Source organism: Pyxicephalus adspersus, chromosome 5 (genome assembly GCF_032062135.1).
Source record: "Pyxicephalus adspersus chromosome 5, UCB_Pads_2.0, whole genome shotgun sequence".
Classification (NCBI taxonomy): domain Eukaryota; kingdom Metazoa; phylum Chordata; class Amphibia; order Anura; family Pyxicephalidae; genus Pyxicephalus; species Pyxicephalus adspersus.
The window spans coordinates 28881180-28893598 of record NC_092862.1 but is presented as its reverse complement, the minus strand read 5'-3'; the positions used below and the strand labels follow the sequence as shown (position 1 = coordinate 28893598).

Genomic DNA, 12419 nt, shown 5'->3' with positions numbered 1-12419 from the left:
CCATTTGAAATTTCCTCATCCAACTGTGAAATAAAAAAAACAAAAATGTTGACCTTTTTTATAGCAATACTTTTTAATAAGTGAAAAGCATATTTTCCATGTGAAACCCAAAACCTTTAGATTTTTAGGTTTTTTTTTGCAAGGCAAGAATAACAGGTATATCATATGTGAGCAGTATGCGTAGGTAAATATTGGATATTACAAATGAGGGCTCAGGACCCTAAAGAGAAATAGAGCACAAGATTTGCATAAATGTCCTGACACACCTCATCTAGTTGTGATTAAAAACAGAAAAGGAAGCCTCTGAAATAAAACATGAAACCTACTGCATTATGCTAGAGCCACAAAGGCACACACAGGGAGTCTTCTTCTGCCTATAGTAATGTTGGGCTTCAGGTTTTTCTGCTGTATTGCCCTATAAATCACATTGTTGGGATTAGGATTAAATTAAGAGACCAGGCCAAATTTTAAAGGTGCCTAGATGGAGCAGTGTGGTTTTACATGTATTTGTAAATATATGCAATAAAACTAAAATAATTGTCATTAGTAACATATGAGCCTGTCAACATTTGGCCCTTAAAAGAGTAGGCAATCACCTGAAGAAAAACGTTCCTCAATAGTTCTAATAGTACATATACTTTATAGTAATACAAATAGTTATGTGGCAATAAAGCATGATCACACAAGTTCATTACGAAACGCATGGAGTCACTGCCAATCTTAACATCCTGCACTGATCACTGTGGACTCCCAACATTTACTAGATTGCTTGCTCAAACTAGAAGGGAAAAACTTTTCATTAAAATTAAACCCAAAAAATGGGATGAAATAAATTCCAAGTAGATTTCATAGGGCAGAAGTAAAAAAAGGTGCAGAATGTAGCTTCAATATCCCCATCTGTACTTACTCCCCATCTTGCTCAGGCCTCTTGCACACACAGTGAAATTTGCCCCCAAAATCAATGTACAGGTCATCATCGACGGCAAGGAAAATCGTTCCAACAACTATCTTGTCCTTTACTGGACCCATCTGAATAAGTGAGGAATGCCGAAGTAAAGAGGCAAAGGTTTCCTTCTCCTTGGGGGCCGTCTGCAAATACAAAATGACAAAAAAATTACACATTTTACAGGAAATGGTCATCAAGTTAAAGTGTCATTCCTAAGGTCAAAGAAAAAAAAAGTGTTCTGAGTTGTAATATTGAAACTCTCAAAATGCTTTTCAAAATTTTTTCAGGAAATTCCTTTCAACACATTCAGAATGCTATAGGTTTAAGTTGTATGAAAAATATATTTTGTAATCATAGCCCATGTGAACAAGACATTATACTACATTTTCTAGAATTGGCTACCAAACTTTTTTTTTTCTTTTTTAGTGAAACTCTTAATCATCTATTCAGTTGTATAATAGGAATTCCTTCTTTTGGTCACTAAAGTGCTCTTAGTATAGAGATGGAGGTTCTGTGGTGCTCAGTTCAGATGTCAGTGAAATTAAAGCATACCTTTGCTCAGAATTGTTTTTACATTGAAGGGTAGACAACCCTTTTATTTAGGGTAAAATTTTTCCTTGTGTTAAAGAAAAAAAAAAGGGTGCAGCACCACCTTCTTAATTCTTGATCAAGAACTAATCGGAGCGCAGAGCCTCCTGGGACAATCTTGGCTGCTCCTTCTGCGCATGCCCAGGCATCTTGGAAATGCGCAGAAGAGTCCTTTTTTGTATTCCGAGAGGACCCCAGTGCAGGGCAACCAATCGAAATTACCTCAGGCAGGTAGTGACAGACATCAGACCCCACCTCCTGTACATGAGCAGAAAAAGAACGTCACATGGCTGAATATTAAGATGAAAGCAAGTGGCATTTAGGCATTTTTCCCCCTTTATTTGTCCTTAATTAGTTAAAAGAAGGGTAGGGGCAGAGGAAGCTCAGATTTAAAGCTGCTGATAAGTTTTTTTTAAAGTTTAAACTCAGATCCCAGGAACTCAACTCACAGCCATAACTTCTGAATATGCCACCAGCTGACTTCAACATTGTCTAAAATACAGATTACAGACAGAAATCTGCTGTGTGATCATCAGCATTTTTTGTCAAACTTCACCAACATAAAATAGCAATGCTTACAGCATATTAGTGTTTTGTCTATAAGCCTTTTTTCGGTTTTAGGGAAAATTATAGCCACGAGCAGGAAATGGCTCTTGAAGATCAGAGTGGATTTTAGCACTCTAAAAAAGAAAGTTTTAGCGCTTTTAAGAATTTCTGCCCTTAAAAAACTAACTAATAAGACCTAGTACATAGAGAAGAAGCGGAGGAAAACATCCATATCACACACTCTATGACACTCGTCAAATATGAACATCTCCAAAGAGGAAGTGGAACTTGTTCCTTTCAGAAAAATGCACAGGTATCAGGGCAATGAGAAATCAAATCACCATGGAGACTGAAGTAAAGGCCATTAGAAGCAGATATTCTGTCACCATGCAATCTCACATAACCCCTCATTAGCACTGTGAATGCTGATCTCGGCTCAAGAGAGTGCAGTCCAAAAAAAATAAAGAACGGAGGACACCCATTTCCTTCTAAGAGTCTGCAGTGCAATGTCCATGCTGATAACAAAAGTTCTTTCTTCATATCAATCATAAATTTAGGATCTACTCCACTCAAAACATGAAAATCTGTAAAGAGAAGAAATGGAAGCTTGTCTAATTAGAGCTCCCATCACGATCTAGGTCAGGGATTCACAAACTTTTCTATCCGAGGACCTAAAGAACTTTGTTACTGTACTAGGACCTAGGAGGGGATTTTCACTGAAATGTCGGCAAAGCCATAAAATGACAAAATACAAATCCGCTAAATAATATTATATCACAGAAACCGTTAACATATTTGTTTCTTTTAATAAATACAAATTTAACTAAATTGGAATATATTTCCAATTATCCTGTCAAAGAAAAAGCTCACCTGAAAGGAAGTCCTGAGCAGGGCTGTGGAGTCGGAGGAAAAACCCTTCGACTCGGACTCATTTTATGGTACCACCGGCTTCGACTCCTCTAACTTAAATATGTTGATGTGTGCTAATGTTCCATATTAATTGAAACACAACATACACAGCCATTTCATTACTGCCGAAGCTCAGCCAACATAAAGCTATATGAAGACGGGGTCTGCTTCTGGGAACAAAAATTCCTGGCCAGGAAGCTGACATTCCACTCTACTGACCAGCCTGTAAACCAGTAAAGTGTATGTCTAAATTGTAAAACTAAACACGAAAATGAAAACTTAATTTAACTTTAATTTAACTAAATTTATTTATTGTTTTTATCAAGAGGTTCTACATTTTAAAATACTTAAAGTACGTAAACTAAGTTCACTTGTGCAAAATTATACACTTCATCATATGCTGCTTTAAAACCATCGATTATCCTACATAACCTAAAAAACACAATTGCAAATCCTAAAACAGCATAAATGTTAATTAAGTAGCATATAGCTGTAGAATAGTTGGTAAATTAAAATAATTAAGTGCAGACAGGTGTGTGAAGCCATTATGGGGTGATAAACAACACCTCTGTTATTTGACAACATATATAATATATATATATATATATATATATATATATATATATATATATATATATATATATTGTGCCTCAATTTTTATGCAATCTTTTTGTTCAACCCATCCAATTATTCGTGGTAATGTACAGAACCAAAATTAGAAAAAAGTTGTCTGTCCAAATATTTATGGACCTAACTGTATATATAGGATACAATCCTACTGTATAACTCTAAATTATATTATCACTAAGCAAAATTTTCATAATCCTGTCTATTGAATATTTTTCATGAGCCAATTTTTACCTAGATTACAAAGATACCGGTATATAAAATGTTAGGCTGCAGAATAGCTCAGCGTCATACTAATGACAACTCGACAATGGGCTTCATTAATACAGCAGTGATCTACTTCATCATGACTGTCATCTTTGATACGAGACATTTTTATATACTTTGTCTTCACAACAGTTTACATTTAGTAGGAGTCAGTACATTTTTTGCCAGCTCCGACTCCACACCCCTGCCTCTGAATGCTTAAAGGGGAGCACAGTATGTGCCCCCCTTGTAAATATTCGGTCATACTTCATTGACTATCAGGGTCTTAAATGAGAACTGGTACATAAGAACTGGAGCATACACCAAATAAGTTCAACAGTCCTTGAATCCACAATTACGTACAAATACGTATTAGTCAACAAAAGTCTCAAACATTCTTAAAATCTGAAATGCATCTATTATACCCATAAGGAGTCCACCACTAACATCTGCAGCTCTTGTCCACCATTAAACTCCTACGCACCACTTTCTCCCCAGAAATTTTTTTAAGCAGGATGGGAAGAAATGTTAGGTGGATGCAGCCGTCTCATGACCCAACTCATCAGTAACTACCCGGAAACAGCCGAGTGCTGCGCCCAGCTAAAAGGGGCCGGGGAAAACACTGTCCTCTATTACTGTTCAACTCTGCACTCCTTACTCCATTAATGCTTAACCCTGCACCTCTACTTTCCCTGCTGGTCACCCCAACACTCCCCCCGCCTACCATTTTTCACCACTGATGCAAAGATGACAAGTTTCACCCGTGCTCCACAACTGGTTGCAATTACAACTTCCTGCGCCCATCAGTCCCATCTGCCAGTGGGTAGTCTGCTATCAGCTATCAGTTTGACAGCTCAGTCATGCACGCACAGTTTTTTCTGGCTCTAAAAGTATGTAATAGGAGGGTGTGTGGAAGCAAAAACCCAAAACAAAAGTTACACGGGGTAGCCAATTGTAATAATACATACTATGATATATTTCTTGTACAATTATGTATTTTTTGTTGACATACAGAGCCTGTATGTCCTAAATCTGGAATTAAAATAGATTTTTGTCCAGGAAATTAGGTAATTGACCTAACAATATTGGCTAAGTTGGTGAAGTGGAATAAAGATTAAATACCATAACAAAACCAAGTAGAAAATGAGAAAAATTTCCATTTTAAATGCTGGTTGTAATGTGACAAAACAGGACGAACGATGAGGGGATGGATAAAATGGATGATGAAAGACTGTATGATTATGATCTGTGTGTTTAATCATGAACTGATGTCATAAAAAAATTATTAATATTAAACAGTATTTACATAGTGCCAACATATTACGCAGCGCTGTACATTAATAAGGGGTAGCAAATGACAGACAGTGACACAGGAGGAGGAGAGGACCCTGCCCCCAAGAGCTTACAATCTAGGAGATAAAACCAATTTATAAATGAACCTATACACGACAACCACACACTTATCGGGTAACATTGCCTACTATTAAACCAATTATTTTTAAGATGTTATGCAGCTTTTATTAAAAAGTGCTAAAGGTAGCGACCAAAATATCATTCTTTTACACTATACAGTGAATTGTAAATTTCTTTAAAGATTTTCTTGTCTTGATAAATGGGCAATCTGTTGACCTTAATGCTAGTTCTGGAGTCAATAGGCAATCAGAAAGCAAAGCCAACAAAATATATCCAGCAAGAGAGCAGAATGATTAGGCCGCAGTATTTATTGCACATCTTTCTCTGTATCAGAAAAATGTCTACACAAAATATGATAATATGCCGAATAAGTGATCATGCATTAAAGGTAAGAAGACATCTGTAGCACTCCAAATTCAGCTGGAAGCCATTAACTTTAAAGTAACTGTAGCCTATCCTAACCTGAGATGCATTCTCTTTCATTGCATTGGAAATGGGAATTTTGTATGTCAAGACACTTGGCTCTTGATTTGAATGAAATATCGCCACCTTGTGGCTGTGTGTGATAGCTACACCAAAATATAAAACACATCAACACCCTTCTCTATAAATAAAGGTAAATGAAAGGGAAACCTTAAAACTAATACTGAGCATACATAAAATAATTACCAGGCAATTTAATTACTCATTTGTAAAATGACCAACATTCTAAGTGTCACAATGTGTGCTCAGTCTTCCTGGTCGAATGAGGTCCAATGGCAGTCAACCAAGAAGACTGATGATATCTTGAGATGATTGTTGCAGCAAAACAATATTTTACAATTTTTTCATGGGCACCGATAAAAATGAGTCTGTGGTTATCAATCAAACATTATTACAAAGGAAATGAACACAGGGGGAAGTCCACATCAGTGTGCTGCTGCCCTTTCATTGCCCTATATATAGGCAGGGTAAGGAAAGGGAATCAACAGAGCAAAACTTCAGCAGCCATTTTTACCTAAAATCTCCTATTAGATGGACGGGGGGTTCAATTATTAGGATTTAAGGGTGAGAAGACCATATGAAAGCAGGCAAAGGATGTCTCCAGCCATAGGAGGTAAGCAGGACGTATATTTAGGATCCTTACATTATGATTGTATTTCTTTTACAAAGAATTGTCTTGTTAAACTGTGATGTCTGTGAGAAGCCGGTAAATGTAGACACCTACAGCAATCTGCACATAGCATTCCTTACAAATCTTGGCTTCAGGATCAGTAGCTGAGCTCAGATCAGAACGTCTCTATTGGGTCCATTACTCTGATCTCTGGCCACACTGACCAGCAGCAAGCCATGGCTAGGCTCGGGTTTAATGTCAATTCTTCAAGTCAATATTTGTAGGTTAGAAAGTCCAGAGTATGACGGATCGACGGATAAAGCAGCGGTTGCCAACCTTTTGGACCTCCCGGACCACTAAATTCATAACTTCAAATCCTACAGTCCATTAATCTAAAATTTTTTAACCTCCCGGGCAGTTCATTTCTGTTTGGATTTACATGTGTAAAAGCGGTACATTGTCTTTCATGAAAATTTATTTTACAGTATAATCTTAGTATGAGTATTACAAAGTTGGAAACAGAAACTCATCAACATGTCAAAATAATAAATTAAATAAATTTAATAATAAACTTAGACATGATTTTGTGTTTCAAACTTTTTTTATACTTTTACTATCTTGTTATAGACAGCATATTAATTTAGAATATTTATATCTACAACATAATACTTGTACTGGTTATTCTAAGATTCAAGTTAAATGTTTATTGATTAGGTACAACTCATGCAAGTAACCAACGCATGTTGTCAAAAACACCCCTGAAGAAGCCACACTTGGCAAAACGCGTCGGGTATACTAAATAACATGTTTTGATGGTTAAATACTCTGTATGGTTAACAATTTATATGCTGAGGAGTTGTTGTATGTCTAGTGCCTATTTTTGGCCTATGGTGAACCCCAAGAAAATATTGTGGTCAATTCAACCATTGATTACTATGCACTGTTTTGAGCAGTTATAAGGCTCCAATCATTTTTTCTGACCACTAGTCTGTTTAGTGGCCCTTTTTTTTTTGATAAGCTTTATTATATATATTGTATATATGTTTACGAATACATTGTTTGTGCCAAAAACCATGCTCAAATCTCTGTCTCTGTTTCTATAATCTATTTAATTATGAGGGTAGGCACTTTACTGTTCTTTCTAACACAACTGTGATACATTACCACCATAAACATACCCTACTTATACTATTATATTATACTGTAAAGTAAATTTTCATGAAAGAATATTTTTAGACATTCAAGTTCAGTGTATTGCACTTAATACAGGTATTTTGTATTGAATGCCATACAAAATATTTTGAAATTCCCGCTGCGCCCCTAGCAACGGCCACGCGCACCAACATTCCTGGGAACTCCCAGGTACGTCAGCGCACTTGCCGGGGGACAAATCGAGGCAGAGGGTGCAGCAAGAGGATGGCAGGACACTGGAGGACGCAGATGGGACCAGGTAAGTGTTTATTTTTTACTTTTTTTTTTTTTAACTAGCCCAAGTATGACTCGAGGTTACCGCTTTCAGCTTTTTTTTTCGCCCCCGAGTCACACTCGGGCTTACCACTCAGGAGGTTAAAAAGATAAATACATTTGTAAAATGATGATCTTCCTAATGGTGCCCGACGAGGACTGTGGAGTCTCTGATTCATTGATCAGCTCAGGGTTGAGTAAAGTATTACTATTGTTACTGTTATCATTAGTTGCATTATCTTTGGTATTACTAAAGAAATGCAAAATATTTGTTTGCTTTTTCTCACGTATTATGAGTCTATTTCATTCCAATCTAAGACCAAACAAGAAATATTAGTTATCAAAGTGAAACTATTTGCTTCCAAAAAATATACCAGTTAAATAAAATACACAGTTGAGGTCATAATTACCTAAAAGAGCATCTGAGAAATAAACAAAAAAAAAAAAACAATCGGATAAGAATCGAAATTCTTGGAGTGGGGTGACTGTTGTAATGGTGGAAACAATACTGAAGCGGTTCACTTCTGTTCGGATTTATAAGTATAAAAGCGGTACATTGTCTTTCATGAAAATTTATTTTACATCGTAGGGCTGTAATTCTTAGGCATAACTCACCTAAATATGTCCAATAATTAATACATTTATTAATAAACTTTAAAAAAAAAAAAAGGGTGCAAAAAAACTGAAACCTGTAATATATATATATATATATATATATATATATATATATAAAATATATGATTACTTTGTATTGGCTTCAATAAAGTTATTTTGTATTGAATTCAATACAAAACAATTTGAAATTCCTGCCATGCTCCCTCGCACGTACCAACAACTCCCAGGGAACGTCAGCGCACTCGCTGGGGGATGATCGGAGGTAGAGGACTCTACAGTTCATGAATTCAGTGCAATATAAAGGTGAAAATTGTCATTCAGAATATAAGAATTTATTACAATAACTTTTTTGTTTTATTATTATAAAACATAAACATTGCAAATAATGTCCAAATTGTTCTGTAGACCACCAGTTGGTGACTGCTGTTTAGACCACCCACCAATCACCTGATTCTTTAGGAGCCAGCAGGGCAGTGAAAGCTGCCAGCCACCAAAGCAATGCAGGAATACCTCATTCCAACCTTAGATCTGACACTTCAGATACTTAGCTAAACCCAAGATACCCTCACACACCAGAAGGGGCGCTGCTGTTATAAAGGAAACCGATGAGCTCATCTCTCAGCTCTCTCCTTCTGTCAGCATGACTGGTTTTCTGTCTCAGTCTGATCTGCTGATACCAATGTCAGATTCTGGCACTTACATGTCTTAAATTTATACATAAGATACATAATAATGAATTAAAGAGCTGTATTATCATCTGCCTGGAGCTCAGCCTCACTCAGGCCTGCCATGCTATCTGTACATGTCAGTCACACAGGGCATGTCAGCAGCTTTGGTTCACTCATTGCAGTAACCCCTAGCAACCAGACAAATCTCAGCATTACTATGACAGCTCGGTGGAGCTCTGTAGTAGTAGAGGCTTTGTACTCTCCAGGGCAGGGTTCTCCCCTTATATATACAGAATGTCTCCTGTGCCCGGATCTATAACCGAGGAGCCTCCGCCTCACCTTCACTGCTGTCCCCAGGGGACTCCCCGACACTTCATTAGCTGCACTCTGCCCGGGCTCATCTTCTCCTGTCACTGCCGTACTGAACGGACGCCCCAAACTCCGCACCGGAGCCCGCAACCTGCACAGCCACCGGCAGGCATGTCTGACACAGGGCGCCGCCATCATGCCTGTCATACGTCTAATGTTGTGACCTCCAAATATCATAGAGAGCAGGCATGAGGGGAGAGAGAGACAGGAAAAGCACAACAGCGGCCTCTACTGGGAAGAGTGGCTCATCATATGTACTGGATGACCTGGAGGGGAACATGAATAATATTATTATGATTAATATTATTATTATTACACAGTATTTATATAGCGCCATCATATTACGCAGCACTGTACAAAGTCATGTCACTACCTGTCCCTCAAAGAAGCTCACAATCTAATGCCCCTACCATAGTCATATGTCTTGACCACAGTCAAAAGTTAATTTTGGGCGCTAGACAATTAGCCTAACTGCAAGATTTTTGAAAGAATAAGGCTGAGTGAGGTTATCCTCTGTCCCTGATTTCCAAGAAGACTTTGGAGGATTTCTTTACAAAATGTCTTCCATGGTTATACACACTGATCACAATCACAATAAAATTACTGGAATGCAGAACTTCAATCTTTGCTGGTTTCCAGGAACTATTATTAGAATCTTTCTCATCCTTCTTCCTACACATTAGAAAAAGCTCATAAAACTCATCTTTTCAAACTTGCCTAGCCGTCTTGTTCTGTCTCCTAAAACTCTCACTACTCGCCCAACAATCCATGAGCCCCCCCTATTGTGTGCTACTTCCCTAGCTCTTAGATTGTAAGCTCTTCAGGGCAGGGTCCTCTCCTCTTGTGTCACTGTCTGTATCTGTCAGTCAATTGCAACCCCTATTTAATGTACAGCACTGCGTAATATGTTGGTGCTATATAAATCATGTTTAATATTAATAATAATAATAATAATATAATTACAAGTGAAAGGTATCTGTTGGGGAACGTTATGCTGAATCTGGGTATACATAACACAATCTCATTGTACAATTATTTAATCTTCTTCATCTCTACCAAACCTCTTTTCCCAACCATGCACCATGTCTATTTTCAGCATTGCTTGATTGTCCAGAAAGAAGAAAAGTTCCAGGATGATGCGAATGTTACATTATCAGTAGTTATTTAATGGCGGACAAGCTGGATTCTCACATTTTCTGGGGAAAATCTGCAGACCAAAAATGATAATTTAACGGCTGTTTGTTGATCCAATGGCTTTAAAGCAAAACTAGTCCTGCATTCCAAAACTGTGAGCAGGCGAGATTGTTATGGGACAGGTGTTGTCCCTTCCGGAATAAAACGTGCGTGTCTGCCTGTAACCTTCTTTTCCAGATACACCAAGCTGCACATACAGTCCTGGAACAGAATAAGTGACGTCACCCCGGCATGGACAAGCATGATGGCCAGAGACACAACACCCGGAAGAGGTGCAGATAAAGATGGCGGTGATTGTGATGGACTGAGGACAGGTGAGTGTAAATAAAAAACATCATCCAGGTAAGTTTATCTTACTGCAGAAGTGACAGGCGATACAACAGGGGACCTGCCTGCTCACAATGTTTTATTATTTACATTTAGTTCCACTTCAAATCCCAACCAAACCTAAAATTAAACAAGTTAATTCTTTTAGTGATCAGGATGATAAGTGAATACAAATGAGTGTAGAAGCAAAGTAGTGAAAAGAAAATCTGATAAAGAGTAAAATATTCCTGCACACTGCGTTACAGCTATTTCCTCCCATTACTGAATTCAACTGGATGGAGAGTCAATAAGAAAGCCACCATGTGACACCCAAAGTGTAATGAACAATAGATGCAAGGCTATTATATATTATATTCCCAGCATGCTTGCTGTAAAGATCACGGGGTTGGTTTACTAAAGAAATAGGGGCTGTTCACATAGCAAACTGAATGATCATCTTTTTTTAGTAAATGAGATGAAGCCCTGCTGACTTCAACCATCCAATTATGTGAAACTATCATTTTTTTTTAGAGATCCTTGCACACAATTGGGTGTTCTCTGCTGGGTGATCTATCACCACATTCACTAAGCTAGGTGAATTATTCTTTCCAAGGCGATAAATCATCTTCATAAGTAAACAGACTAAATTCCTTTAGTGAACCATTCTCTATGTGTCTACATGATTAACCCCCAGGTAAAGGCCAACATACCTGGGAGTCTTCCATTGACCTTCTTGTCTCCCGGATCCGCTATGGTGTGGATGGAGTGACTTATTCTGCATATTAATACTGTAGTGAGTCAGTGGTGTAGTCAGCAGAAGAGGTAAGTATACATTTTCATCTTTGCAGGAACAGATATTGATATCATATGACATACCTACCATGCAGGTTTCGGTGTATACACAGTCATGCAGAATATGCCCCCCGGTAGAGTTGAACAAGTCTGGAACATTGCAGTAACTAATAGCAGCCAATCACAACTTTTATAGGAAAGCTGCAGAGAAGTGATAGGTGATCCATAGAACTCTGCAGCAGCTCCAGCTGGGTTCCCTTCCCTCTATAATGTGCCCTCTGCCCATATCTGTGAAATATGGCAGCAGGTAAGGTCTTTTGCTAGAAGAGATTTATCTGTTAGCAAACATTATATTCTCTGTAACATGACTGAAGCACTTGTACAGTATGGTGCACAGTCCCTGTATCTTGTATATGCCAGGAATAAATCCTGGTCCTGGGATACCACCAGGCTACTACCCGGGCACCTGTAAAATGGGTGAAGCAAGAAGATGCCACAGCCAGAAGTAGAGAAGAGATGGCAGTAATATGGACTGTGTGGATGCAGGAAGTGAGAAACCAATTATTTCTGGAGGGGGAAAGGGTGTCATAATGTGCCAGTATGCTGGCTGCCCCCATGGCCAATAAATACCACTTAAAGACCT

At 38.0% G+C, this 12419-nt stretch overlaps 1 protein-coding gene across 1 annotated transcript in view; it reads right to left on the bottom strand.

The window, feature by feature from the left end:
* TPD52 (tumor protein D52) overlaps nucleotides 1-12419 on the bottom strand; it is a 107598-nt gene that overhangs the window by 37862 nt on the left and 57317 nt on the right. The window contains exon 6 of the mRNA XM_072411014.1: nucleotides 908-1089. Within this exon, the coding sequence (XP_072267115.1) occupies nucleotides 908-1089 (182 nt within the window). The remainder of the gene's footprint in view (nucleotides 1-907; nucleotides 1090-12419) is intronic.